Below are 24,963 nucleotides of genomic sequence, written 5' to 3' on the forward strand. Positions count from 1 at the left end.
ACAATAATTTTCTTATTATAATAGAAGTGTATACTCATTTTTTTAACATAAGAAAATGAATATCCAAACTCTCACCCTCATGAGAGGGTGTTCATAGGTAATCACTATGAACACTTTTTAAAAATAAGAATGAATTTGTTACATTTTATGACATTTAAAAACCTCATCCTCGTAAGTATTTTAGCAGGTTACATGATATTCTATTTTTATGGATATATCATAATTTTTTTAACCAAGCTCCTCTTCTTGGATATTTACTTTGTTCTGGTTTTTTGCTTGTTTGTTGGTTTGGGTTTTTAGTAAATCATGAGCACTGTTTCATAATCATTGTTAATTTAAATAGATACTCTTTCCTCATTACCTGTTCAGCGTGTCCTACAGCAGTGGTTCTCACACATAAGCATGGCTCAGGATCACTGGGAGGGCTTAGGAAGCTAGAGATTGCTGAGCCCATCTCCAGAGTTTAGGATCTGTAGGTCTGGGTGGGGTCTGAGAATTTGTATTTCTATCAAAGATTTCTGGTAGTGCTTATGCTGTTGATTTGCGGGGCCACACCTTGTGAACCACCGTCTTATTCTTCTTCCCGAGAAACTAATATCACCTGTGTCCTCAGTTGCCTTTCTTTGAACCTGCTGCAGTTGGGTTTTTACTCTGTGGAGGAGGAAGTTCTGTAGTGGTCTCACTTTCTTTTCCCTTTCACGACTGTAAGTCCCTTTCATCAGCACATCTTTCCAAGTGGTACACACTCACACTGATTTTCAAAGTTAGGTGTCTTTTTCCTGCATTGCCACTCCCAGAAACCTCAGCCAGTAACAAAGCAAGGGTAAACAAAAGTTCTTTTTCCCAGACTCTGACATGTTACATCCCTTATTCTCCCTGCATCTGCCTGTCTGCCTCACGAAGTTGTGATGGGCAACATCGATTCAAAATGGATAGAGTAGAATATTACAGGTGTTTGTGAGCTGGAAGGAGCTGTGGACCCAGAAGTGGGGAGGCATTACAATTAAACTTCCCATTATTATGTATTTGTAGGGAAATGGTTGGAAGCTTAGGTTCTGGAGTTAGAACTGGATTTTTATCTGGGCTCTGATACTTACTAGCTTTGTGAGCTTAGGCAAATCACATATCGGAGCCTGATTTTCCTCACCTGTAAAATGGAGGAACTAATACCTTTGTTGCAAGGAGATTGCAAGAAATCGAAATAATATGTGCAGAGAAGCCGGGACAGAGACAACTCAATAAATGGTAGCTGTTGCGTTTACTAAATAATTGTTTTAATTTTTTTTTTCCTGGCCTTTTCTCTGCTGCGGGCCTGGAAAGGAATCCATTGATCGTAGGGATCTTTTCGGCCCTGGCCCGAGTTTTCTATCATTTACAAGGATTCTGGTCACCTGCTCAGGCGGCGGCTCCGCGCGCCCAGGCGGCTTCGCTGAGGCCCTGATTTTCGAGTATTTACGGCGCGCGGCCGTCCTAGCTCCCGCTCAAGTCTGCGCTTCCAGGTTCAGTCTCAGGGTCTCGCCGGCAGCCCCGGCCGGCGGGCGCGGAGCCGGCAGCGGGGCCAGAACGGCAGGGTCCTCTGGGGGCCCCGGAGTTGGGAGGCGGCGTCCGGGAGTCCCCCGAGGAGGATGGGCTGCGGAGACAGCAGGCTGAGCTGCTGCAAACCCCCCAAAAAGGTAAAGGGCGCCGGCGGAGAAGTTTGTCTTCGGAGGGGAAGGAGGGTGCGGAACCACTCCGCCTCAGGGGACCCTCGGTGCCCCGGGTTCCCTCGGGTCGGCCGGGGATGCCGGACGCAGAACAGCTAGAGGCCGGCGCGGAGGGAGGCGGGGAAGACTCGGCCGGGCGGCGCTCTTTCCCTCACGGCCCTGGGCTCAGCCGCGCGGGGCAGCCGAGTTTACAAACACGGCCCCAGGGCCCGGGAAGGGCAGCTGATTCCGGCTGGCGGGCTGGGGAAATGTCTAGTGCCTATGGCAGGTGCCTTTTCCTTCGGTCTGGGGCTGCTCGCTGTGTGGCCGTGGACATGTGACTCGACCTCTCTGGGCCTTGGGTTTTCCCACCTTTAAGAGGCAGATTATCTCTAGGGCCGCTACTCGGACGCAGAGTGGTCCACGGCTTTACATCATCGGCATCACCTGGGACCTGTTAGAAATGCAGAATCTCTGGCTGTGCCCCAGACTTACTAAAATAGAACCTTTTAACAAGATGCCCAGGTGATTACAAGTTTGAGAAGTGCTGGTATAGAGCCTTTTCAGGCCCCGGAGCCGGTGCATGTGGGCTGTCCTAAGGGTAGCTGGGAGGGGCCAACGAGGGGGGAGATTTACCGCCTTCTGCTCCCCTTCCCTCCCTTCCTGTCCCTCCCCCAAGGGGCCTCCGAGCTGGGGCAGGGCCCAGGAGACTCTACTCGGGTTTCTTGCAGTGGGACCAGCTGCCCCTTGGGTTCTGACAAGCCCAGAAGGTTCAGAGTCTGGAACCAGAGGACACCCTGAGGCACACAGAGGGAAGGGAGGACCCTCAAGTCCTGAGCCTTTTTCCTACGACTGCCTGCCCTCCAGCCAGGTGGGAATAGGTGGTCCTATAAACTTGATGATCAGTCCCCTGAGACCTCAAGAGCCCCCCCCCCCCCAACACACACACACCCTGTGACACTATTTAGTCATTTTTCATTGAACTTGAGTGTCTGCTGCGTTGCCTGTGCTTGAGCACAAGCTTTTCTACTTATTGAGAATGCAGGACTGTCCCCAACCTGGGTGATTCTATTTCCTGCCCTGTGCCTAGTCCAGGGAGAAGAGTTTCTGTCCCAAGTACAGTGCCTCCTCCGCTTTCCTTGCTCTTCCTTTCTTCCCAGTTCAAAAAACCTCACCGAGCTCTGACCCAGAAACCCTCCTGTCTTCCCTGGCTCCAACAGGGAAACTGAGGCTTGCCTCCATCAGTGGAAGCAGAGGCTGGCTGACGGGATGATGCGCACATAAACCTGAGCCTGGCTTGAGACTTAGAACAAACTGGTGATAGGTGGGCATGATCCGCAGTGTTAATCCTAGCTCTGCCACGAGCATCCTGTGTGACCCCAAGTAAGCCATTAGTACTCTCTGGGCCTCAGTTTCTCCCTCTATATAGAGAGGGAGGGCGATGAGCAGGATGATTTCTAAGAGTCTGAGAATCTGTGTTCTCTGCACCGGTGTTCTCTGCTCTCTCAGTCTGCAAAGTGGGCCAAGGGTGAATTCCATCTACACAGTGGTGGGAGGAGACTGGAGGAGGAGCCCTGTTCCAGGCCTTGACTCTTCCATAGTCCAGAAGAGGAGACCACAGTGAGCATGGGTTCCCCGGCCTCGTGGCCTTTCTGAAAGCCTCGCCAGCTGTCCCTGTCTGTCCCTGGCACAGCCTGAACTGGACCCCCTGTCTCAAGCTGTGAAGGGCAAGGGAAGTCAGCAGAGACTATTCCTGTGGGAAAGGGCCTTGGGTACCACCTGGGCTGATGCACCCAACATACAGATGGGAGATTAAAGCCTGGAGAAGGAAGGGTCTTGACTGAGGTCACAGAGCAACTTAGAGTAGAGCCCAGGTGTCCAGTCCCCTAGCCCAGTGTTCTTTGTCTCTGCCCCTACTCGGTGCTTCCAGTGGCTTCTTGTTGATTCCAAAGCCCTTTGGCATTTAAAGCCTTTACCCTGTTGCCTCAGAGCAGCCTGGCTTTTCTTCCTGCCCCAGCAGTGCCAGGCCCCTGCCCCTGAGTGGCAGGATTTATAAGCTGATTTTGTTTAAAGTTCACACCCGTTTCCATCCCTTTGTGCTGTGCTCCTGCCCAGTTTCTCATCCAAGTGCCAACCCCTAGAAGGCGTGAGCTTCCAAGCTCATCCCCAGTAGGCTCTCAGCCCCCTGGGGGGGAGGGGGCCTCTGAGGATGGGATGTACAAAAATGAGCTCAGACCGCAGGAGGCTCAGGTCACGACAACAGTGACTCACCCTGAGTGGCAGTTGACAGAGTACTTTCACATCCTGCCGACCTCACGGCAGCCTGGAAGCCAGGTTGAGCTGCCGAATCTTCCCCACTTTATAGGGGAGGAGACTGAGGTTCAAGGGAGGAGTGATGTCCCATAGCCAGCTGGTGGCCAAGCTTTGCAGTGGGGCCTGGTTTTCTGCCCTCCCCGGCTAGTGCCCACTGCCCCGCACAGAGCCCAGAGCAGGTGCTACATAAATATTTGAGTGAGTGAATGAGGGCCACAGGAGAGCCAGACTAGGGGTTAGCCCAGGGTGCAGCAGGAGTATCTCATCCAGCTTTGAGAGACGCAGGAAGGCGTCTTGGATGAGGGCTGAGCACGCCGTGGCTGAGTGTTGAAGGCTTGGTAGGAGTTGCCCAGTCGAGGTACAAAGGTCAGTCTGAGCAGCGGCTGAGCCCGAGAAGCAGAGTGACAGTGCTGGTTGTGGAGAGTGGGCGTGGCCAGCTGTGAGGAATGAGGCCGGTGCTCTCAGCGGGGACTCCGCTGGCTAGGGACGGGCTTGACCACTAGGACTTCTCAAGGTCCCTCCAGGGGCCAGGCCCTGAGGGCTTGCTGAGTCCTGTGGTCAACAGTGCCTGGTGGCCTTAGCTGACCAGCCGTCCTAGATCCCACGGAGAGGCCTGACCTGGGGCTGTTACGGGGACTTTTGGGGAAAGTTGAAATCCTGGTGAAAAAATGAGTGAGGATGCCTAGCAGGCTGGATGTGGCTACCGAAGAACCACCTGCATTGTGTGGTCCTTCCGAAACCCTTTTTGGCAGAGACTGTGGCTGATGTGGCCACATCCCTGGGAGGATTTGGGAGAAGGCCGGACGTAAAGGGGAAGGGCCGAGGAAGCAAGCCCACGGACTTGCCTGTAGGAGTGACATGGAGAGTACGCAGGGGCCTTCCATCCCCAACAGGTTACCCGTCTGGGCCCAAGGTGGGGAGGGACAGCTAGTGCCTCATGGTCAGTCCCCTGTATGTGTGCCTGGTGCCACAGCTCTGAGCAGCGCATCAGAGACCCTGGCTCAGCACTGCTCCCGGAGACATGCCTCGCGCAACAGGTTCTCTGTGGTCAGTAGCCCTTCAGGAGGGTTTCCATTGTAGCAGGCCAGGTGAGAGGCAGAGATGCAGAAGTGAACACCATGGGAGAGCCTGGCATGGGCACAGCTAATTCTGAAACAAAACCATAGACACTAAGGACATGGGCTTTACAACTGGGTCCACATATTCATTTATTAACTCAGCTGTCTGACTCTGGGCCAGGTGCCACTTCAGTCCTGGCTCTGTCATGGATCCATTAAGTGACCGTGGAAGGGACTTGGCTTTTCCGTGCCTCAGTTTCCTCATCTGTAAAATACGTGTGATGTTAGCTCCTGAGTCATAGGGTTCTAAGATTAGATGAAAGAATGCATGTAGTAGAGCCCCTGATACACCAACTGGTAAGTGGCACACCCTCGATAAGACAGAATGTGGGTGAGGACATCACCGCCTGGATTGTACCCAAGGAAAGCAAACAGGGTTGCGGAAGACGGGGACGTTAATGTTCTTGGCAGGCTGTTGGGTTAGGAAGATGAAGCTGGAGCCTGGCCACTGCCTTCCAACCTCTGAAGTCTTGTCAAGAGGCACGGGCACAGGGCACGGCCTTGTTCTCTGGTTTCAGGAGGCAGAGTTGTGGCCAATGAGGGGAAGCTCCAGGGAGCCAGATTCTACTTCTCACCAGGAAGAAGGGTAGTGAGTTCCCCATCCTGGAGTAGTTCAAGCAGAGGTCAGCTGCGATTGTGGCAAAAATAGAAGAGGGGACGCAAGCCTCGGACGAGGAAGCACTTAGGATTCCACTCAAGACATCTCATTATTGGGATGACTATAATGTTTGAGGCAAAATTTCAGAATTTGGAAAAGTATAAAGAAGTTTTAAAGTCGTTTTTAATCTCACCAGGAAGAGGTAGCCTCTGTGTACATTTCAGTGGCATTCTTTCTACTGTTTTCCTACATGTATGATATATGTGAATGTCACTATTTTTGCAGAATTGGGAAAAGATTTTATCTTATTTATTTATTTGATATATATTTATGCATTTGTGTTTTGGCTGCGTCGGGTCTTGGTTGCAGCGTGCGGGCTTCTCTCTAGTTGTGGCGCGAGGGCTCCTGAGCTCGTGGGCTCTGTAGTTGTAGCGCGGGGGCTTAGTTGCCCCACGGCGTGTGGGATCTTAGTTCCCCGACCAGGGATCGAACCCGCGTCCCCTGCATTGGAAGGTGGATTCTTAACCACTGGACTGCCAGGGAAGTCCCTGGGAATATATTTTAAATGATTATATTCTAGTTACTTACTATTTTGTTGGGGGCGTTCTCCCATGTTAAATAGTCCGCGGAAATGTGATTTTTAATGGCCACCTAATGTTCTGTGGATGTTCTGTGGCTTATTGAACCAGTTTGGACACTTGGTTATTTACACTCCCCACTCCTACCCACCCTTGTGTTTTCCTCCTAAGCCGGGAGACTGTGCCTTTTTGTCAGAGGGGAGAGGTTGGGGGAGGGAGGGCCTCCAGGGAGAGATGTCATCTTGGCTGGGTTTTGAAGGTGAATGGGGGCCAGACACTGTGTCAGGGTGAATGGGGTACACAAGAGGCAGGGCCCCTGACACCTGGTCGGTAGGAGCAGGGCAAATCTGACCTTTGAACTTGCTTTGCTGAGGGTGGGACAGAGGGTCTACGAAAGGAAACTGCCTTTCCCTGGCACTGAGTCCTCTGTCCCAAACATTGTGGGGACGTTGCTGTGTATGTGGCCTCTGAGCTTTGCCCAACCCCCCAAATGATGCCCCCCCACACCGGAAAAATCATGCTAGTTAAAGTCAATACAGGCTTCCATATATATGACCTCTGACAACCTTGTGAGGTTCAGTGCCAGATTTCTATGTTATAAAGAGACACCTGTGCCCTGTGACGTGAAACCCATCAGAATAATTCCTAATAAATCCTTGCCTTGGACACACAACCTTTGGTAACACACTTTCTGCACATGTACATGTTTTTTAATTCTGTTCCTTTGTAGCTGAATTCCCAATCAGCTACCATAGGTCCCTGAGAGCCTGAGATGCCCCCAGGCACCTCAGGACTTCCACTGCTGCCTCAGTTGGGTGTTGAGTTTGGGGCCCATGCTTCACGTCATCACGTGTGTTTTTTTTATTATAAAAAGGGCCGAAAAGATAAAACTTCAAATTGTTCATCCGGAAACAGGATGCCATATAAGTCAAGATGGTGACACTCCTGGTAGGAGGGGCTGCCACTAGACATCTCAGTGTTCGTAGGTTGGCTAGTAAGCAAAGGTCTGAAAAAGAGTTCTAAGAGACCTCAGTATAACATTCACGAGCATTCATGTTCAAAAACCAAACTTGGAAAAATTTGGGTAGCCCCAATAAAAGGAAGAGTCTGATGGATGGCCTGAGTCCTGGCTCTGACATCTCGGGGTGCACTTGGGTTTCCCTCCTCAAGGCCTGCACTTTGTCCTCTCAGTGTCCTCTGCCCTCAGAGCACTGTGAGCCACCCCGGATGACTGATCGACCAGGGAGTGGGCCAGGAAGGGAGCAGGACCTGCAGGTGGGTGCAGGGGGAGCTCCCAGGGCCCCGCCCCAGGCAGAGAGAAGGAGAGAGAGAAAATGAGAAATTCCACCTATCTTTAGCATAGATAGATCTAAATCTATCCGTCACCCGAAGACAAGCCATCGACTTCTCACCAAGTAAATATGAATCCTTAAAAATCATTTATCTTGTGTCACTTTATTTTCAAATCTGAATCTTCCAGAACATCTAGGCCAAATGCCTCACAATACATCCATCCCACACCCATGCTTTCCCCCCAGATACATGATGTACAAACTGACCTACTTCCAGTTTTCCTTCCTCCCCAGCAGTGAAGTTCTTTTTCAGAGTGTACAACGAACCTTGTCATTTCTCCACCGCCCCGTGCAACCCTACCCCCTGCCCTCTCCTTGAGAAAACAGCTCTGACATCAGAAAAGTTATGTGTAATGGATTTTTTTATGTTTGTTTATTTGTGGCCGTGCCACGCGGCACGCGGGATCATAGTTCCCTGACCAGGGATCAAACCCGTACCCCCTACCGTGGAAGCACGGAGTCTTAACCACTGGACCGCCAGGGAAGTCCCTTTAATGGGTTGATTAGTGTCCCTACCCAAACTCATGTACACCCAGAACCTATGAGCATGACCTTATTTGAAACAGGGTTTTTGCCAATGTAGTCAGTCGAGATGAGGTCATACTGGATGATGGTGGGCCCTAATCCAAGGACGGGTGTCCCTGTAAGAAGAGGGAACTTTGGACACAGATACACGGGGAGAAGGCCATGTGATGACAGAAGCAGAGATTGGAGTCATGCAGCTCCAAGCCCAGGAACGCCAAGGATTGCTGACAGCCACTGGAAGCTGGGAGAGAGGGATGGAACAGAAGCTCCCTCAGAGCCTCCAGCAGGACCCAACCCACCCGATACCTCGGTTTGGGACTTCTAGCCTTCAGAACTGGAAGAGAATAAACTTCTGTTGTTTTAAGTCACCAACGCCCTAGGAAACATATATTTTAAGGTTAATTACTCCCCACCCTCTCTCACCCCTCCCCCACCCTGCCACCCGTAGAAATGGGCAGGAAGAGCCCAGTGCCTCCCCTTTGGAACCACGGCTTGGCAGAAAGGTAGGGAGCACTGCAAACAAGGAGGTGCTTGGACAAGGCCCAAATGCTGTTGGACACCAGCTGCAGCATCTGCAGAGGAAAGCGCACTGGGCCAGGGGTCAGGAGTGGGTCCCACTCCTGCCTCTGTCACTAACTTGCTGTGTGATCTCAGCTGGTTCTGTCCCCCGGGCCTTGATCTCCCCACCAGTAAAATGATCGCCATGGCTGCTTTTAGGTTCCAAGAGAGGTATTTATTCTGCCTGTTGTTGTTCATTGTACGCAAGTCAAACGTGAGTACACTATTGTTTGAAAAATTCTAAGAATTTAGGCAAAACTGAAGCTCCCCCTCCTTGACTGCAATAATTCTAGTCCTCTCTCTAGAGATGATGACTGACTGCCATCAGTGTGCGCTTTTCTAGGTAGTTTTTCCTGTGCATTTACGTACAGTAGAAATAGTTTATTTTGCCTATTCATATTCTACCAAATGGCTTTCCACTCTTGTTGGTAAATTCCTACTTGGTTTTTTTAAACATATGAGTGGCACTGCCTAGTGTTATATACCTTAGTGTATTGAGCTGGTGCCCCATTGTGGATATGAGCCTGGTTTCCAGCGTTTCCCTGTTACAAGTGACCCCGCCCTGAGCACCCTGGAGGAGCCACCGCCCTCGCTAATGGGTGCCAGTCTCTGCTGGCCGTGCTACGGCAGGGTGGGGGTGCTTGCCGCGTGTACCTTGCGAGGTGGCTGCTGGGCTCTGTCATCTTCTGCTCCAGGCACTGCAGCGCCCCCTTTTACATCCTCTCCACAGGAGCTGCTCAAGAACAGAGGGTGGTATGAAGGGTTCAGGACACCCCCCAGACCCTCCTGAGCAAGGGCCCCTCCTTCCTTGTCCTGCAGAGAAGCCCTCTCCATGCAGGGGCTGACAGCTGAGTGTGTCCAACTGTCAGCTCTGCCGTGCCTGGAGCCAGCGAGTGTGACAGGACTGATAGAGGATGAGGTGTCAGGGTGACCTCACTCTGCCCCTTCTTTTCAACCCACAGCATACCAAAACCAGAAGGGCCCTGATGTATCCCATTGCCCAACTCTATGCCAGAGAGAGGAGGAAACAGAAGCCCAGAGAGGGGAGGGTGCTTCCCCAAGGTCACACAGCAAGCAAGTAGCAAGTCAGGGGCCTGACTCTGGACTCCGACTGGGGAGTTTGCCATTGGGTTGCTGAGACGGGTGGATATCCAGCTGTGTACCTATGCCCTCAGCCCGTCCCTTCCCCCGCTGTGGCCACTGACACCGTTTTCTGTCCCACTCCTTCAGGGTCCTTCTGCCTGGCGGACTGACCCAAATGCTGGAGATGGTACCGAGTGCTCCTGCCAGCTCCAGGCGCTCTCAGGCGAGCAGAGCTGGCAGACCCCCTGGGAGGCTGATACGGGACAGGAAAAGGTGGGCTCTCGGGAGGAAGGAAGGGGATGTGGTATACTGGAAACCCTTTCCTAGGCCTCAGCCCCTCCATCTGTGAATGAGGGGTTGGGCCCTGCGCTCACTGTCTGCCATGGGTGGGCTCAGCAGGTGTGTGGGAGGGAAGTGGTTCTGTCCTCCCCTGAGATCTCTTTCGTCAGCTGGTCAGATGGGAGGGATGGAGGCCACATCCGCCCCTGACTTGGGGTGTTCTAGGGGCATTGCAGGTATTCAGAGAATAGGCGGGGCCTCCTGACACAGCTGAGAGGTACTGGCTGGTGCTCCTACCTTTCATTCGGTTGCGTGGTCACGTCGGTATGTCCCCAGGCAGGCACTGGCTGATGCTGACGCCGTCATGTGTAAAATGAACAAGTTGAAGTAAATCTTTGGCGTCCCTGGCCGCGTGAAAGTGAAATCGCATTCAGGCATTGCTTTGGCAAAATACTTCTGCCCATCTTAGAGATGGGGAAGCTGAGGCCTGTGGTTATGGTGTTCTTACATCCGAGGCTCTGTAGTTTGGGTGTGAACGCTAACATTTCTCAACAGCCCTGAATATTTTGGTCCTGCCTCTCCCCCACCCAAAGTCCTGGAGGGGCCCCTTGGGCCTCCGCCTCCACAGGCCTCCGCCGCCACCTCCTTCCTGCCTCTACCCTCAGCCAATGGGCTCTGCTGTGGTTGTTCAGATCCCGAAACCAGTGGTGGTGCCAGGGGCCCCACCCACGCTGAGTTCTGACACCGGAAAGCAGCTCTGATACTGCAGAGGGTTGTGACACGAGTCCCTTGAGGCTCAGAGTCCCCTAATCGTTTGGCTACTTGGATCAATCTGGCGTGTGCACGAAGGACGCGGAAGGGGCTCCGCCTCGAGTCTGGATTCCCTTTAGGGCTCTGCTCCCTGCTTTGTGGCCTCTGACAAGCACTGCTCACCTCCCCTCTGGGCCTCAGTTTTTCCATCTGGAAATAGGAGGTGAGGATTGGAATAAACTGTCTCCAGGGGCCCTTCCATCCCTGTCTTCTGGGTCCCAGTTCCTCAGCTTACTGGGTGTGACAGTAAGGTGGGTGTGACAGAACTATGCGGCCACGGGAAGCCAGGGCTGTGGTTTGTGGGGATGGCAGAGGAGCTTGGTGAACTCTTAAGGGTCCTTTGATTACTAAATTCTCGAAGCTAAGCAGGATTAATGAGGCCATAAATCACACCGTTCAGTCAGAAATACACAATGCCTAAAGGCCCATGAAGAAGGTGGAGTGACAGTCCCTAAAGCAAGGTTAGACCAAGTGTCTTCAGGAAAGGCCGAGCCAGCCTCAGGGCGTGGCTTCCATCCTAGCGGGATTCCCAAGGGAAGGAATAGCTGGGAAGTTTCTATCCAGGTTGCTTCTGCCTTCCTCATTCTTTCCTGATGAGGCTCGGAATTTGAGGGAAGTGAGGGGTCTACCCTGGACACTTCAGTATGAGACTATGAAAATTCACCCCAGAGTACTGCAACCTGAATAATACTCAACAGAGCCCCCTGGGACTCTGTTAACGTTGGTGGGTTTTACGTACCGCCTGCACTAGCTAAACACTTGATGCTTACCAGAGGTCTTTACTTGTTGAACATCAGGGATATTTTATAGAATTATTGATGGTTGGAGTTGAGGGCCCTCTGAGATCACTCAGTCAGTCCAACCTGCAAAATGAAGTTTGCCTCTTCTTGTATGCTACCAGTGACAGAGAGCTCACTACCACCACCCCACCCTCCAATAAGGCAGCCTCTCTCTATTTGGGACAGTTCTGAGATTCTTCATATTGCACTTGAAACTTCTAGTCCTTGGACACCATCTTGCCTTTCAAGGCTGTGGACTACACACTAGCAGCTTCTACCTCATGGCAGTCCTGCAGAGGTTTGAAGACGGAGTCCAGAGTTTTTTCTTTTTGTTTTTGTTTTTTGCCTATTCTCGAGGCTGATCAACTATTGTTAACAGTCCCTCCTGTCACTTGGTTTGAATCTCCTACCACATCCTGTCAGCTACTCTTGCACACCTTCCATTCGGTTAGTTTACCCTCCAAAATGCAAGCATATTCGAGAGGGTCTCACCAGGCCCAGTCCGAGCTTACCTGTTTTCCTCATGGCTCTGGGCCCTGTCCTCATGCTCTGCCTGGACCCTGTCTGCTTTCGGAGCCGTGTTCTACCACGGACCAGGTTTGCTTCTGGTTGACCCCAGAGCAGAGCTCTGGTCTGCTTGACAGCAAGGAGCTGGGCCCCAGAACGGTGCATGTCACCAAGATAGAGGGACCCTGTTTCCAGTCCTCTTAGTTGAAGGGCTGCCCTGGAGCCCAGAAGGACTGAGGAGAACGTCTGTTCCAACCGTGACCCATCACAGATAGGTCCAGAGAGGGGACAGCACTTCCCTCAAGTCACACAGTGAAGCTGGAACCTGGGTCTCCTGGCCTCTCTCCCAGTCCTGGGTTCTCCCTCTATCCCGTGCTGCCAGCTGCCACCTCATAGCTTTCTTCGCCCAAGTTTCCATTGACACAGGAAGCTGCCATTCCTCTTCCAGAGCTCAGACCGGATGCCCCTCCCAGTCTGAGGCCTGCCTCACTCTGCTTTTGGAAGGGAAAATTTTTGTGGCCCCCTCCCAGCTCCTGTCCTCTCCCACTGCAGGGTGAACTCTGCTGCATGACCTCTGAGGAGCAAGTAGCCAAGGCCCCACCGTGGGAATTTTCCATGCAGTAGTTGCTTATCGATTCCCGCTCAGCTCTGGGCTGTGTGTCCTCAGGCTTTGGCGAGCCTCAAAATCACCTGGATGGGTTGGTAGATCAGAGCTTCCCAGCACACACACACCACCCTCGGATGCTGTAGGTCTAGAACTGGGCCTGGGAGCTGTGTTAAGCAAGGACTTCAGGTGGTTCTAATACAGAAGACCCTCTATTAGGCCTGGAAATTCCTAGAAATATTGTTCTGGGCATCGTAACAGATACTGGGGCAAATCCAAAGTCGATTTCAAAAATGGTCCCTGTCCTCAGGGAGCCCCGTGGACTAGCAGAAGTACAGGTAACTGGGTAGCTACTCACATAGGTGTCTGAACAGGCCCTGGAGCGTAGCGCTGACAGGAGCTAACTCAGCCCTGGGGAGAGACCAAGTAGAAATAATAGATGAGCGGGGCCTGGAGGCCTGAGAAATTATTGACCATGTGTCATGCTGGGATGGTCTTGAACACATGGTTGTGCATCTTGTGGCCAGGAGCACAGTAGGTTGTTTTGGTTTGGTTTTGGCCTAGCAAATTGGTCAACATGAAAAAAAATTTTTTTAATTAAAGAAAAAAAAAGACACTAGTCCATGTAGACAAGGTTGCAGTGAAACTGGCCTTCTGTGTGTTATTAGTGGGTGAGTTAATTGATAGAACTTTCTGGAGAGTAGAGCCAGTAATTTTATTTTATTATTATTTTTTAATCTTATAGTTCTTTTTTTTTTAAATTTTATTTATTTTTGGCTGCATTGGGTCTTCATTGCTGCACGCGGGCTTTCTTTAGTTGAGGCAAGCGGGGGCTACTCTTCATTGCGGTGCCCGGGCTTCTCATTGTGGTGACTTCTCTTGTTGCAGAGCACAGGCAGAGCCAGTAATTTTAGATGTGTGAAAAATTTTATAAATCAGTATGTTCTCTAAAGCATGATTTGGAAATTAAAAAATGGAAATAATGTATATATTCAACAGTGGATTTTTTTTTTTTGGCTGTGCCATGTGGCATGTGGGATCTTAGTTCCCCAACCAGGGATCGAACCTGTGCTCCCTGCATTGGGAGCGCGGAGTCTTAACCACTGGACCACCAGGGAAGTCCCTCAACTTTTTTTCCCTCAATGTGAAAAAAAAAAGATGTGGATTTTTTTTCACATCTGGATTTATGTTTATTCACATGTGGGAGGGAATAACATTTTACAGTTAGATCACAAATATCAGAAAGCTACTCAAAGTGGGAGCTTCATAGAAATGTTAGAGAGTGGAAGGAGATACATGAAGGCATTTTTTTTTTAAAAAGCAAATTCTTTGCGGTCAACATATTCTTGCAAACTATTTTGAAAATGAAACACTCAATTAGATGTTGAGTAATATTAATGATTTAAAACCAGTGGAGGTTGTATGGATTAAAAAACCATTCAACTGTGGTTTATTGATTAAATGATTAAATTCACCTGTAAGGATGTCATACTCAAGTCATTAAAATTAATATATTTACAGAATATTTAATGCCATGTAGTAAATGCTCATATTTGAAAAAGTAAGATGTAAGAAAGTATAATATTCCAATAATGAATAAATATGTATTATTTATTACCACTATAATTGGAAGAAGATGTTTACCAATATTTAAATATTAAGAAAATGGAGAGGAGAACAGTAGAGTGTGGACAGATTATGAGTGTTGAATGTCATTCTGAAGGAGTTATCCTGGGGGCAGGGGTACCATCAGGATCTGGCCATGTCCTGCCTAAGGTCTGGAAGCTGTTAGTGGAGAAGAGTTTTCCACCTTCTGTGGTGGTTATTTGGGAGAAGACAGTTTCTCATGAGCTTTATGAACTTTTTTCAGGCAACCTGAGGCCAGTGGCAGCCCAGAAGATCTAGGAAAGTGCTGTGCGTCTTTGCTCTTGCCGTGCTTTTCAAACATAACGTGATAACTGTCATTATGATAACTGTCATAATGTTTGAGATCTTAGAATATGCCAGACGTTATAGGTGCCTTATCTCATCTAATCCTTAAAATAACCTCCTGAGGAAACCAAGGCTTGGAGAGGCCATGTAGTCACACAGTGTTGGATTTAGTATTTGAATCCAGATCTGGGTGATTTTAGACTCCCACAGTTCTTAACCATACTGTTCTGGTCTCTACTGTTCTGAGACCTTGTTCTTATGCTGATTTTGACATCGAGGTCCCGTTAGACAGTGTCTTACCTCCCCAGCTCCAGTTTCCTCCCTTGTAATAACCCTTGCCTCTCAGTGCAGTTGAGAGGATCTGAAATCAGACACTCAGAGTTTGAACGCCATGGGCGTCATTGGGTGAAACTAAGACCTCCTCACCTCCACTTCACAAAGGAGGAAGTGGGAGCCCGGAGGAGGAAGGAGACTTGTCCAAATTTGTGGAAAAGCCAAGACTGGAATTCTGGAAATCTCACTCTCATAAAAACGTTGACCAGATTAGCGTAACCAGTGGTGGCAACAGGGACAAGACAACCGTTGGTGTTTATCTCCCTCCTTCCTCCGGCCCAGGGTGGAGAGGCTGCCTCCTGTCATTTCCCCAGAATCCTGTGTTGACAGCTTGTGCCTGGGCCAGGCGTCCCCTCTCCCATGGGCAGGAGGGTGGAGACTTCACAGGGTGGGTGGAGGGAGGGTGACAGGCGTGCCAGCCACTGAGCAGATGTGGGGACCAGGGCCTGGGGGAAGCACCGTGCCTTGCTCAGTTTGCCGGGATTTCACGCAGCACCAGGCCCTGTGCCAGGCACTGTGGGGCAGGAGCAGAATGTTCTAGAAGCCTTCCCTTCTCTTCCTTCCTCAACCGGAAGTATGCTTTCTAGCAGCATTTCATTCATTCTCAAGTTCAGGAAATTGTTAATAATTTTTATTTTAGTAATCTATTATTACAGAAAAAAGTAAAGCTTTTCCTTTACAATGATAATTCACAATTGAATGCTTTCATAGCCTTTTCCCAGGCTGACTTATTGAAGTGATTTTGAAAATGGGGCCTAGGGACTTACCTGGTGGCGCAGTGGTTAAGAATCCGCCTGCCAATGCAGGGGTCACGGGTTTGAGCCCCGGTCTGGGAAAATCCCACATGCTGTGGAGCAACTAAGCCTATGCACCACAACTACTGAAGCCCGCGCACCTAGAGCCCGTGCTCTGCAACAAGAGAAGCCACTGCAGTGAGAAGCCCGCACACTGCAACAAAGAGTAGCCCCCGCTCACCGCAACCAGAGAAAGCCCGCATGCAGCAACGAAGACCCAACGCAGCCAAAAATAAATAAATTTTAATTAATAAAAATTAAATGGGGCCTAGAATATCTTTTTTTTTTAAATCAGAACACTTTTTCAAGGTATAGTTGAGAAGTAACATATTAATTTCAGGTGTACAGCCTAAGGATTCAATATTTATATACATTGTGAAATGATCACAATAAGTCTAGCTAACATCCTAGAGCATTTTGAAAAGTATACAAAATAGCTTAAATTTTTTTTCTACCCCAGATCCTGGTCCAGTGGCCAGTGCCAGACTTTGACCAACTTTTCACCTCTCTGGGGTGAATGAGAAAATGAAAGGTGTGAATGTGTGTGTAACGTTGAGTAAGATGTTACTTCACCTTTCCTGGAAGAACTATCTTGAGCTTTCCTTAATATACTTTGGAAGGTTAAAATGTCTTCTGTTTTATGAAATGATAGTGATAGTCTGCAAATAATTTTTGTCAGCAGCCTTTCTTGTCAACCCATATCAATTCTCCTATTTCAAAATATTATTTATGAAAACTGAAATCTGGGAGCCACTGACACGGCCTTGTGGTACAGAAGGCCCTTTTGCCTCAGTTCTCTCCTATGATCAGATTCAACCCACACTGGCCAAGGTTGGTTAAAGTGCCCACTAGGTATGGCTCAAATCCTTGACTCTGCCGGTTGTCCCCTGATTTACCTTGATGGGCTCCTCACCTGCCTCAGCCTTGTCATCTTTAAATTGGGGGGCATTCGTATTTCCCAGGGTCCTTCTAAAGATTACCTGAGATAGTATGGATAAGACAGCATAGTGCCTGGTACATCCTGGCTGCAGTATCTCACCCCCATCTGTCACGTAAGTACTGCTGTCTCCTTATAGTTGGGGAAACAGCCCTTCTAGCAGAGAAGAAGCATAGTAAAACATGGCTCGAACTTTGATGCTCTGCTTTCAATACAGGGAAGTTGGCTGGAAGTTGTGGTAGCCACAAGCCCCGAGAGGGAAGGGGAATTGTCTCTGAACTGGGGGTTAGGAAGTTTTAGGACACCTAAAGGCCATAACTGGGGTGAGGGTAATAGCAGAAGGTCTGGCCAAGTCCCTAGAGAAGGAAGATAAGGGCAGAGAGGGGCCCATGGTTGGTGGCCAAGCCAAATCACAAGAATCTAAGGAGAGACCAACCAGCATCAAACTCCCCACGGAGGGTTTCCCTGGCCAAGATGAGAAATTCTGCTCTGAGAACCCTTTCCCCACAGAGGGAGTGCTGCCTCGGTATGGTGAGGAAGGAAGCCTAAGTGAACTGGGCCTAGAGCCGGGTTTGGCATGACTGGAATTCCTGTCTTGCCTTTAGAAGAATCTTACCATAGCATCCGTCCTCACACTGACCTCCTACCTTCTTCCTTCATCCTCATTGTTGTCTCATCTCTTCCAGAGGTGCCAAGGACCAGATCAGCCTCCCAAACCAGAGCTGCAGGAACTGGGTCCCCTCAATGGTGACACAGGTGAGTAGGCAGCCCTGTAAATGCCCTCCCTGACATCTATGAGATTTCCTACTTTATAATCAGCAGACATGATATGGCTATTTAATTATCTCACAAGATTTTACTTAGGTTACATTAATAGGAGTATCATGTCTAAAATCAGGGAGGTGATAGTTCTTCCCTGTTCCCGACTATTCATACCACACCTGGAGTGCTGAGTTTATTTCTGGAAAATACATTTTCAGAGGAATCCAGAACAATTGGAGAGAGTACAATGGAGAAAGATGAGGCTGGTGAGGAATCTGGAAACCATGTCTTGAAGGAACAGTTAAAGAAACAGAGGATGTTGCAATAAAACACAACAGTTCTCTCCAAGAGACTGAAGTGTCCTCATGGAGAAGAAAGATGAGGCTTGTTCAGTGACCCAGAGATCAGTACTAGGGCCTCAATGTAGCAGAAACAGGCTGGCAGAATTCGGTTTAATCTCAAAGGATTTTTCATGTGGTTGTTGGTTTAACATCATCAGAGGTACTGCATAATAGGATGAGCTCTCCATCTCTGAAAGTGTTTCATGAACACCTGGAGGCTGTCAGGGATATTGTAGATGAAGTTCAAGTACCAGATAAGCAACTGGGTCAGAATTCAGAGGTTCTCCAATCTGAATGTACATAAGAATTACCTGGGGTGGGTGATTTTCAAAAGTACAGATTCTAGGGCCTCACCACAGACCAACTAAATAAGGATCTCTGGGAGCGGGGCTGAAGACTCTGCATTGTTAGGGATGATAAATCTTTTTAATAAGCTTCTCCCCAGTTGGGGCCAGTCTGGTACTGCTGACCAACGTTTGGGACCCCGAGCCAGATGATTTATGAGAGCTGATCATGACCACCGCCTCCGCCCAGGACCCAGGGCTCAGACTTCCTATCTGATGGACTGACCACAGCCTCTTTCCTCACATTTCTCGTCATATCTTGTACCCAACCTGGCCTATGAAGTTCTGTAGTAATATTACTACTACATTTCCTTTTATTTATTTATTTATTTATTTATGGCTGCATTGGGTCTTCATTGCTGCTCACGGGCTTTCTCTAGTTGCAGTGAGCAGGGGCTACTCTTCGTCGCAGTGAGCTGGCTTCTCATTGCAATGGCCTCTCGTTTCAGAGCACGGGCTCTAGGTGCGCAGGCTTCAGTAGTTGTGGCACGTGGGCTCAGTAGTTGTGGCTCGCAGGCTCTAGAGCACAGGCTCAGTAGTTGTGGCGCACACGGACTTTGTTGCTCCGTGGCATGTGGGATCTTCCCGGACCAGGGATCGAACCCGTGTCCCCTGCATTGGCAGGAGGATTCTTAACCACTGTGCCACCAGGGAAGTCCCTATTACTACTACATTTATAATAATGCTAACAATGCTAGTATTAGCCTCCAATGCTTGTCATGAACACTGAGGAATATTTAGAGAACATTTAGTGAACAATGAAGAGTACTTACTGAGCACCTCCAAATGCCTGGCACTACACTTAGTGCTTTTTAAAATTCATTCATTTGTTGTATTTTTTAGATTCTACATATAAGTGGTAACATACAGTATTGGTCTTTCTCTGACTTAGTGCACTAAGCATAATACCCTCTAGGTCCACCCATGTTGTTGCAAATGGCAGAATTTCATCCTTTTTTATGGCTGAGTAATACTCCTTTACACGTATATACTGCATCTACTTTATCCATTCATGTGTTGATGGACACTTAGGTTGCTTCCACGTGTTGGCTATTGTACAATTACTGCTTTTTATGCATAAGCTGGTAGAACAAGGTGGTAGTTCAGAATGTTTGCTGTGGAATCACATCGTGTAGGTTCACAGTCCTTTATCCCGATTGTGAACTGGGTAATCTTGCGCAGGTTGCATGATTTCTTTGTCCCTCAGTTCCCTCATCCGTGAGGGATACTGTGCCCACAGTGGGGATAATCACAGTGCCCACCACTCTGGGTGGTTGTGAGGATTCAGTGAGTAATACCTGTGAGATACTTGGAACAGAGCTGGGCGTGTTTCTGAGCATGGTAAGCGCTCTTTATTGTTTACCTGCTGTTGTTATTTTTATCGCCATTGTTTTCTGACTTAACTATCTCAATAGCCCCATGAGGTAGGTATTATCATTATCCTGATTTAATTGAAGCCCCGAGAGGGTGGGTCCCTGCCTTAGGTGAGACCCACAGCCTGTTGGACTCAGAGTGGCATCACCAGGCCTGTTTGGGGGTTTTCTGTTTGCGTCTCCTCACTGTTCACAGCAGCCTCCCTGCCCCCCGCTTCGGGGGATGCTGAAGGTGAGGGGTCACACACTCAGACACAGGGTCCAGCAGGTAACGTGTGTGACCAAGTGGCCCCTTACACGCATCCTCTGTGAGCAAAGGGCAGAGCCACATCCTGGACGGAGGGGAAGGCAGCTGCCCCTCCGCCCAGCTCCTGCTTTGACACTAAGGCGCACACCGCTACTTCTTTGGCTTCTTCAAGATAAGTTGGAAATCTGTCGTATTAAGTAGAATCTGCCCAGTTATTAAGCGTCAGCCACTATTTGTTTTTAATTTAGATATTGGGTAGAGCAGCGTCCCCAACCTTTTTGGTACCAGGGACCGTTTTCGTGGAAGACAATTTTTCCAAGGACTGGGGCATGACGGGGGCGGGGGGGATGGTTTTGAGATGACTCAAGTGCATTACTTTTATTGTGCATTTTATTTCTATTATTATTACATCAGCTCCGTTTCCGATCATCGGGCATTAGATCCCGGCGGTTGGGGACCCCTGGGGTAGAGCAAATAGCACCTTCATGGGCTGAACGTGTCCCGTGAGTTACCGGCTCTGCTATAGATCCCAGGGGCAAAATGAGACCCCTGGCTTCTGCACTTTATGAAGGAGGGTCTCCAAAGCCAGGGAGATTTAAGGAGCTGCCTCTGGAGGTTGACCCCCGAGCTGAGACCATTCTTGAGGAGGAGACAGGCTCCCCAGCCCTTAGCTTGAGCCTCATACACCCTCTCTGCTGGGCCTGGTCCCAGCCTCTGCTCTGTGATTGTTTTTTTCCTCCCTCACCTATAGCCACAACTGTCCATCTCTGTGCATCTGAGGAGGCTGGGCAGCACCAGAAGGCTCTCACCAGAATTCTCCAGCAACACGAAGAGGACAAGAAGAAATGGGCACAGAAGGTAAGGCCCAGCCCCTCTCTTTTCCTCCTGCTCTGCTGACCATGTTAAATCCCAGAGTGAGGCCATCTTTTGTTCTTATTGTTGGTGTGAGTATCTCTTACTTGTTTTGCCGGGAAGAGAGTCCTTCATCTGTTGAACAAATATTTGTAACTGCTGGCATATAATTCATTATATTCATTCTATGCAATAAAAGGTGGGGAAACACTAACGTAACAAAGGGCTTCCTGCCCTCAGTGGCATCAGGATTAGAAGATTCCAAAATCCCTTTCCACCTGGTAAATCTCTGGGAACCCCCTTCTAAGCCCTAAAGAGGGCAAAGTCAGCCACACCTGCTATGTCTTGGAGGCCTTGTGCCCTCTCTGGGCACATGTCCTTCCCATCACTCCGATCAGCGGGTAGGACTCTGATCACCAACCTCCAAAAGGCTCCAGTGTCGGTGAGTGAATAAGTGAGGCTGCCCTGAACCTACTCAGTCTCATCCTGCTCTGGACCCTCCGCCCCCAGGTGGAGAAGGAGAGGGAACTAGAGCTTGGAGAGAAACTGAATGAACAGCGAAGAGTCCTGGAGGGAGAGCACGCGGAGGCCCTGAGAGGTAAGGACAAGATGCACTTGGGAGGGTGTGGAACGGACTCCTTCTGTTCCACCAGCTGAGTTCACACGGGACTCCCACTGTCCCCTCCCTCCCAGCTCTGGTCCATAAGCAGTTGGTCACTTCAGGGCTGGAGTTTGCAGCGTCCTTCGACTTGTCCTTTCAGGCATGTAAAATCTGACCCCATCCTTTGTTTTACCTTAGTTGAGAGGTGTTTTTCCTTTCCATTTTAAAAGCAATTTGTATTCATTACAGGACATTTGGAAAACCTTGACAAATAGGAGAATTTAAAAATATCTGTTTTCCTTCCCCACAATGATGACGGCTCTTACAATTTATGGTTAGGTCGATTATTTTTTTCAAGTAACTTTCTTTCCTTTTACATGTGATGTGCTCATCAAAGAAAATTTAGAATGTATGGATTAAACAAAAAGATCTTACAGCATAATGGTTGGATCTCAGACTCTGCAAATGGCCTCTGGGTTTGAATCCCAGCTTCACCATTTACCAGCTGTGTAACCTTGAAGAAGTTAGTTAACCCTTGTTCATAGGGTCTTTATGAGAATCAAACAATTTAATTTATAGTTAGTTAGATAGATAGATAGATAGATAGATAGATAGGTAGATGAAGGAATCTAGAACAGTCCCTGATAGTTCACAAGATACTTAGCAAGTATTTATTAGTATATTTTTATTACTGAGAAAATTAAAATTGTGTGTAATTCCACCCAGAACTAGTCACTGCTACCCCTTTGATATAGATCCCTTTTACTTCCTTTGTGTGTATTTACCTAGAATATATATCTATGCACACACACACTTTGGGGGGAGGAGATAAATGGATTTTTTCACTTTGAATTGTATTAACATCTTGTCATTAAACTCCTGTAGCACAGTTTTAGTAACTACGTAGCATTCCGGTGTGTACCTTTGCTCATTTAACTGAGCGCCTCTGGTTAGGCATTTCGGCAGTTTCAAACTTTTGCCATTGTTTATAATAGCAGGGATTCTTACACGGTGAACCTCATTTTGTAAAATCTTGGCCACACTCATGATTTCGTCATTAGAATAACATCCTAGTAGGGTTGGTATGGCAAAGTTTATGTACATATATCTTTTAGTTTGGTAAAATACACATAAGATTTACCATTAGTGACATTTGCTCCATTCACAGTGCCCTGCAACCATCACCACTGGCCACTTCCAGAACTCTCTCATCCTAAAGGCAAACCCTATACCCACTAAGCAGTCACCCCCAAACCCCACCCTCACCCTTCCAACCCTCCAGCAACTATCACTCTGCTCTGAGTCTCATGGCTGTGCCACTGCGGACACTCGTGTAAATGGAATCATACAACCCCTACATCTGGCTTCCTTCACCCAGCATAACATTTCCAAGGCTCATCCGTGCCTCAGTGTGCATTTGCACTCCATTCCTTTTTCTCCCCCCATTTTTAAAATTATTCCATTCCTTCTTGTGGCTGAATAATATCCCATTGCCTGGGCACCCCACACTCTCTTATCCATTCATCAGCTGATGGATACCTGGGCTATGAACCAGTGCCACCAGTACAAGCACCTGCTTGAACACCTGCTTTCAGTTCCCCTGGGTGTACGCTTAGGAGTAGAACTGCTGGGTCCCATGGTAATTCTATGCTTAACTTTTTGAGAAACCACCAAACTGTTTTCCACAGTGGCTGCACCACTTTTCAGTTCCAACATCATTGCACAAGGGTTCCAATTGCACCACATCCTTGCCAACACTTGTTAGTTTCCATTGTTGTTGCTATTATTATTATTGCCATCCTAGTGAGTGCAAAGTGGTATCTCATCATGGGTTTGATTTGCATTTCCCTAATGACTAATTTTTCTGAGCATCTTTTCATGTGCATGTTGGCCATTTGTATAGCTTCTTTGGGGAAGGTTATCTAGATTTTTTTTTTTTGCTGTACGCGGGCCTCTCACTGTTGTGGCCTCTCCCGTTGCGGAGCACAGGCTCTGGACGCACAGGCTCAGCGGCCATGGCTCACGGGCCCAGCCGCTCCGCGGCATGTGGGATCTTCCTGGACCGGGGCCCAAACCCGTGTCCCCTGCATCGGCAGGCGGACTCTCAACCACTGCGCCACCAGGGAAGCCCTGTCTAGATTTTTGATGCTATTGAAATTGACCTTGAAAATGTTAAGCCAGTTTTTCTTTAGTCATCAGTATTTGTATGACTTTCCCCCAGAGTTATTTATCTTTTTAAAAACACAGTTAAGATTATTTTATATGTAAAATTTTATATCTTGTTCTTTTTATTTAACATTGTATCAAACATGTTTCCAAGTAATTCTTCTGCTACTAAAATGTAAAATCTAGACCACTGCATACATGGTTTTCCTTATTTCCTGTGAGTCTAGACATATAGATTTTTAACTATTGTAAGTAACACTGCACTAAACGTGTTTTGCGTAAAGATGTGCCCACATTTTACATTATATCCTTAGATTCCCAGAAATGGAATAACTAGAACAGAGGTCTGAACAATTTTAAGAATCTTGAAACATATTGCAACATTAGCGCAATTTTGAAATAGAATTGAAGCCCTTGCCCTGGGAATTTGAAGGGTTGCACTTTAATACTAATACACCCCGTGAAACTGGGTCTGTCACTGGACCTTAGTTCACTTTCTGTATCTCTAAAACCTACCTTGAATCTCCTTTCAGTATGTGTATCTATAAAATCTTCCTTCCCTCCCTCTCAAGGCTATTATGGGAAAAGAACTTTCTTCTCCAAGCAGAGCATTGCTTTGATATTAATTTTAGCATTGTAAATATATTGATAAGAAAATTTTCCTACTGTAACAACCCCAGAGGGGAAGGGACTGCCTGTCTCGAGTTCTTCCCATCAGTCAGAATTCTTTCATACTTACTTTTAAATTGCTTGGCACCAATTAGGTGCTGCCTAAGTGTGTATTAAATGAATGACTAAAAGCACAGCAAGGGGGAAGTATAACTGGGAGAGGCTAGTGGTGGTTATTCACATTTGATAACCTTGTTGTCTTTTATTTTCTATTTTTGTTTTTATTTTTTAATTATTATACATTAAAATTGACTTTCTTATATACAGTTTCATAAACTTTAACACATGTGTAGATTTGTACAACCATCACCATAATCCAATATAGAACAGTTCCATCACCCCCAAAACACTCTCTCAGGCTGCCCATTTGTATTCACATCTTCTCCTACCCCAACCCCTGACAACCACTGATCTGTTCTCCACCACTATGGTTTTGTCTTTTTGAGGCTGTTAGAGAAACAAAATAATATAATATAATTTTTAACATTGTCTTCTTTTCCTCATCATGATGCCTTTGAGAGTCATCCAAGTGGCTGGGTATATCAATAGTACCTTCTTTTTCATGGCTGAGCTGTGATCTAGTGTTCACTCATCCCCTTGTCCCTGGGGGGACAGGTCGTTTCCAACTTGAGGCAATTATGAATGGAGCTCTTCTAAACATTCGTGTACAGGTCTCTGTGTGTTCTTAAGTTTCTTGGGTAAACACCTAGGAGTGGAATGGATATCATAAATGTATGTTCAGCTTTATGACAAATGACTAAACTGCTTTCCTAAGGGACCATCTTTTTACATTCCCATCAGTGATGGATGAGTTCCACTGTTCCTT

General features: G+C 48.2%; 1 protein-coding gene across 3 annotated transcripts in view; it reads left to right on the forward strand.

Annotated features, from left to right (window-relative positions):
* Positions 1-342: 342 nt before the first annotated feature.
* CCDC69 (coiled-coil domain containing 69) overlaps positions 343-24,963 on the forward strand; it is a 36,682-nt gene continuing 12,061 nt past the window's right edge. Inside the window, exons 1-4 of one of the 3 annotated variants that reach the window (XM_049707833.1) lie at positions 343-1,673; positions 17,469-17,538; positions 20,601-20,707; positions 21,212-21,299. In XM_049707833.1, the coding sequence (XP_049563790.1) occupies positions 1,626-1,673; positions 17,469-17,538; positions 20,601-20,707; positions 21,212-21,299 (313 nt within the window). In that variant the 5' untranslated portion in view covers positions 343-1,625. The remainder of the gene's footprint in view (positions 1,674-17,468; positions 17,539-20,600; positions 20,708-21,211; positions 21,300-24,963) is intronic. The other 2 variants (XM_049707834.1, XM_033406865.2) reach the window with 2 other exon arrangements.

This window comes from Orcinus orca, chromosome 3, assembly GCF_937001465.1.
Source record: "Orcinus orca chromosome 3, mOrcOrc1.1, whole genome shotgun sequence".
Lineage (NCBI taxonomy): Eukaryota > Metazoa > Chordata > Mammalia > Artiodactyla > Delphinidae > Orcinus > Orcinus orca.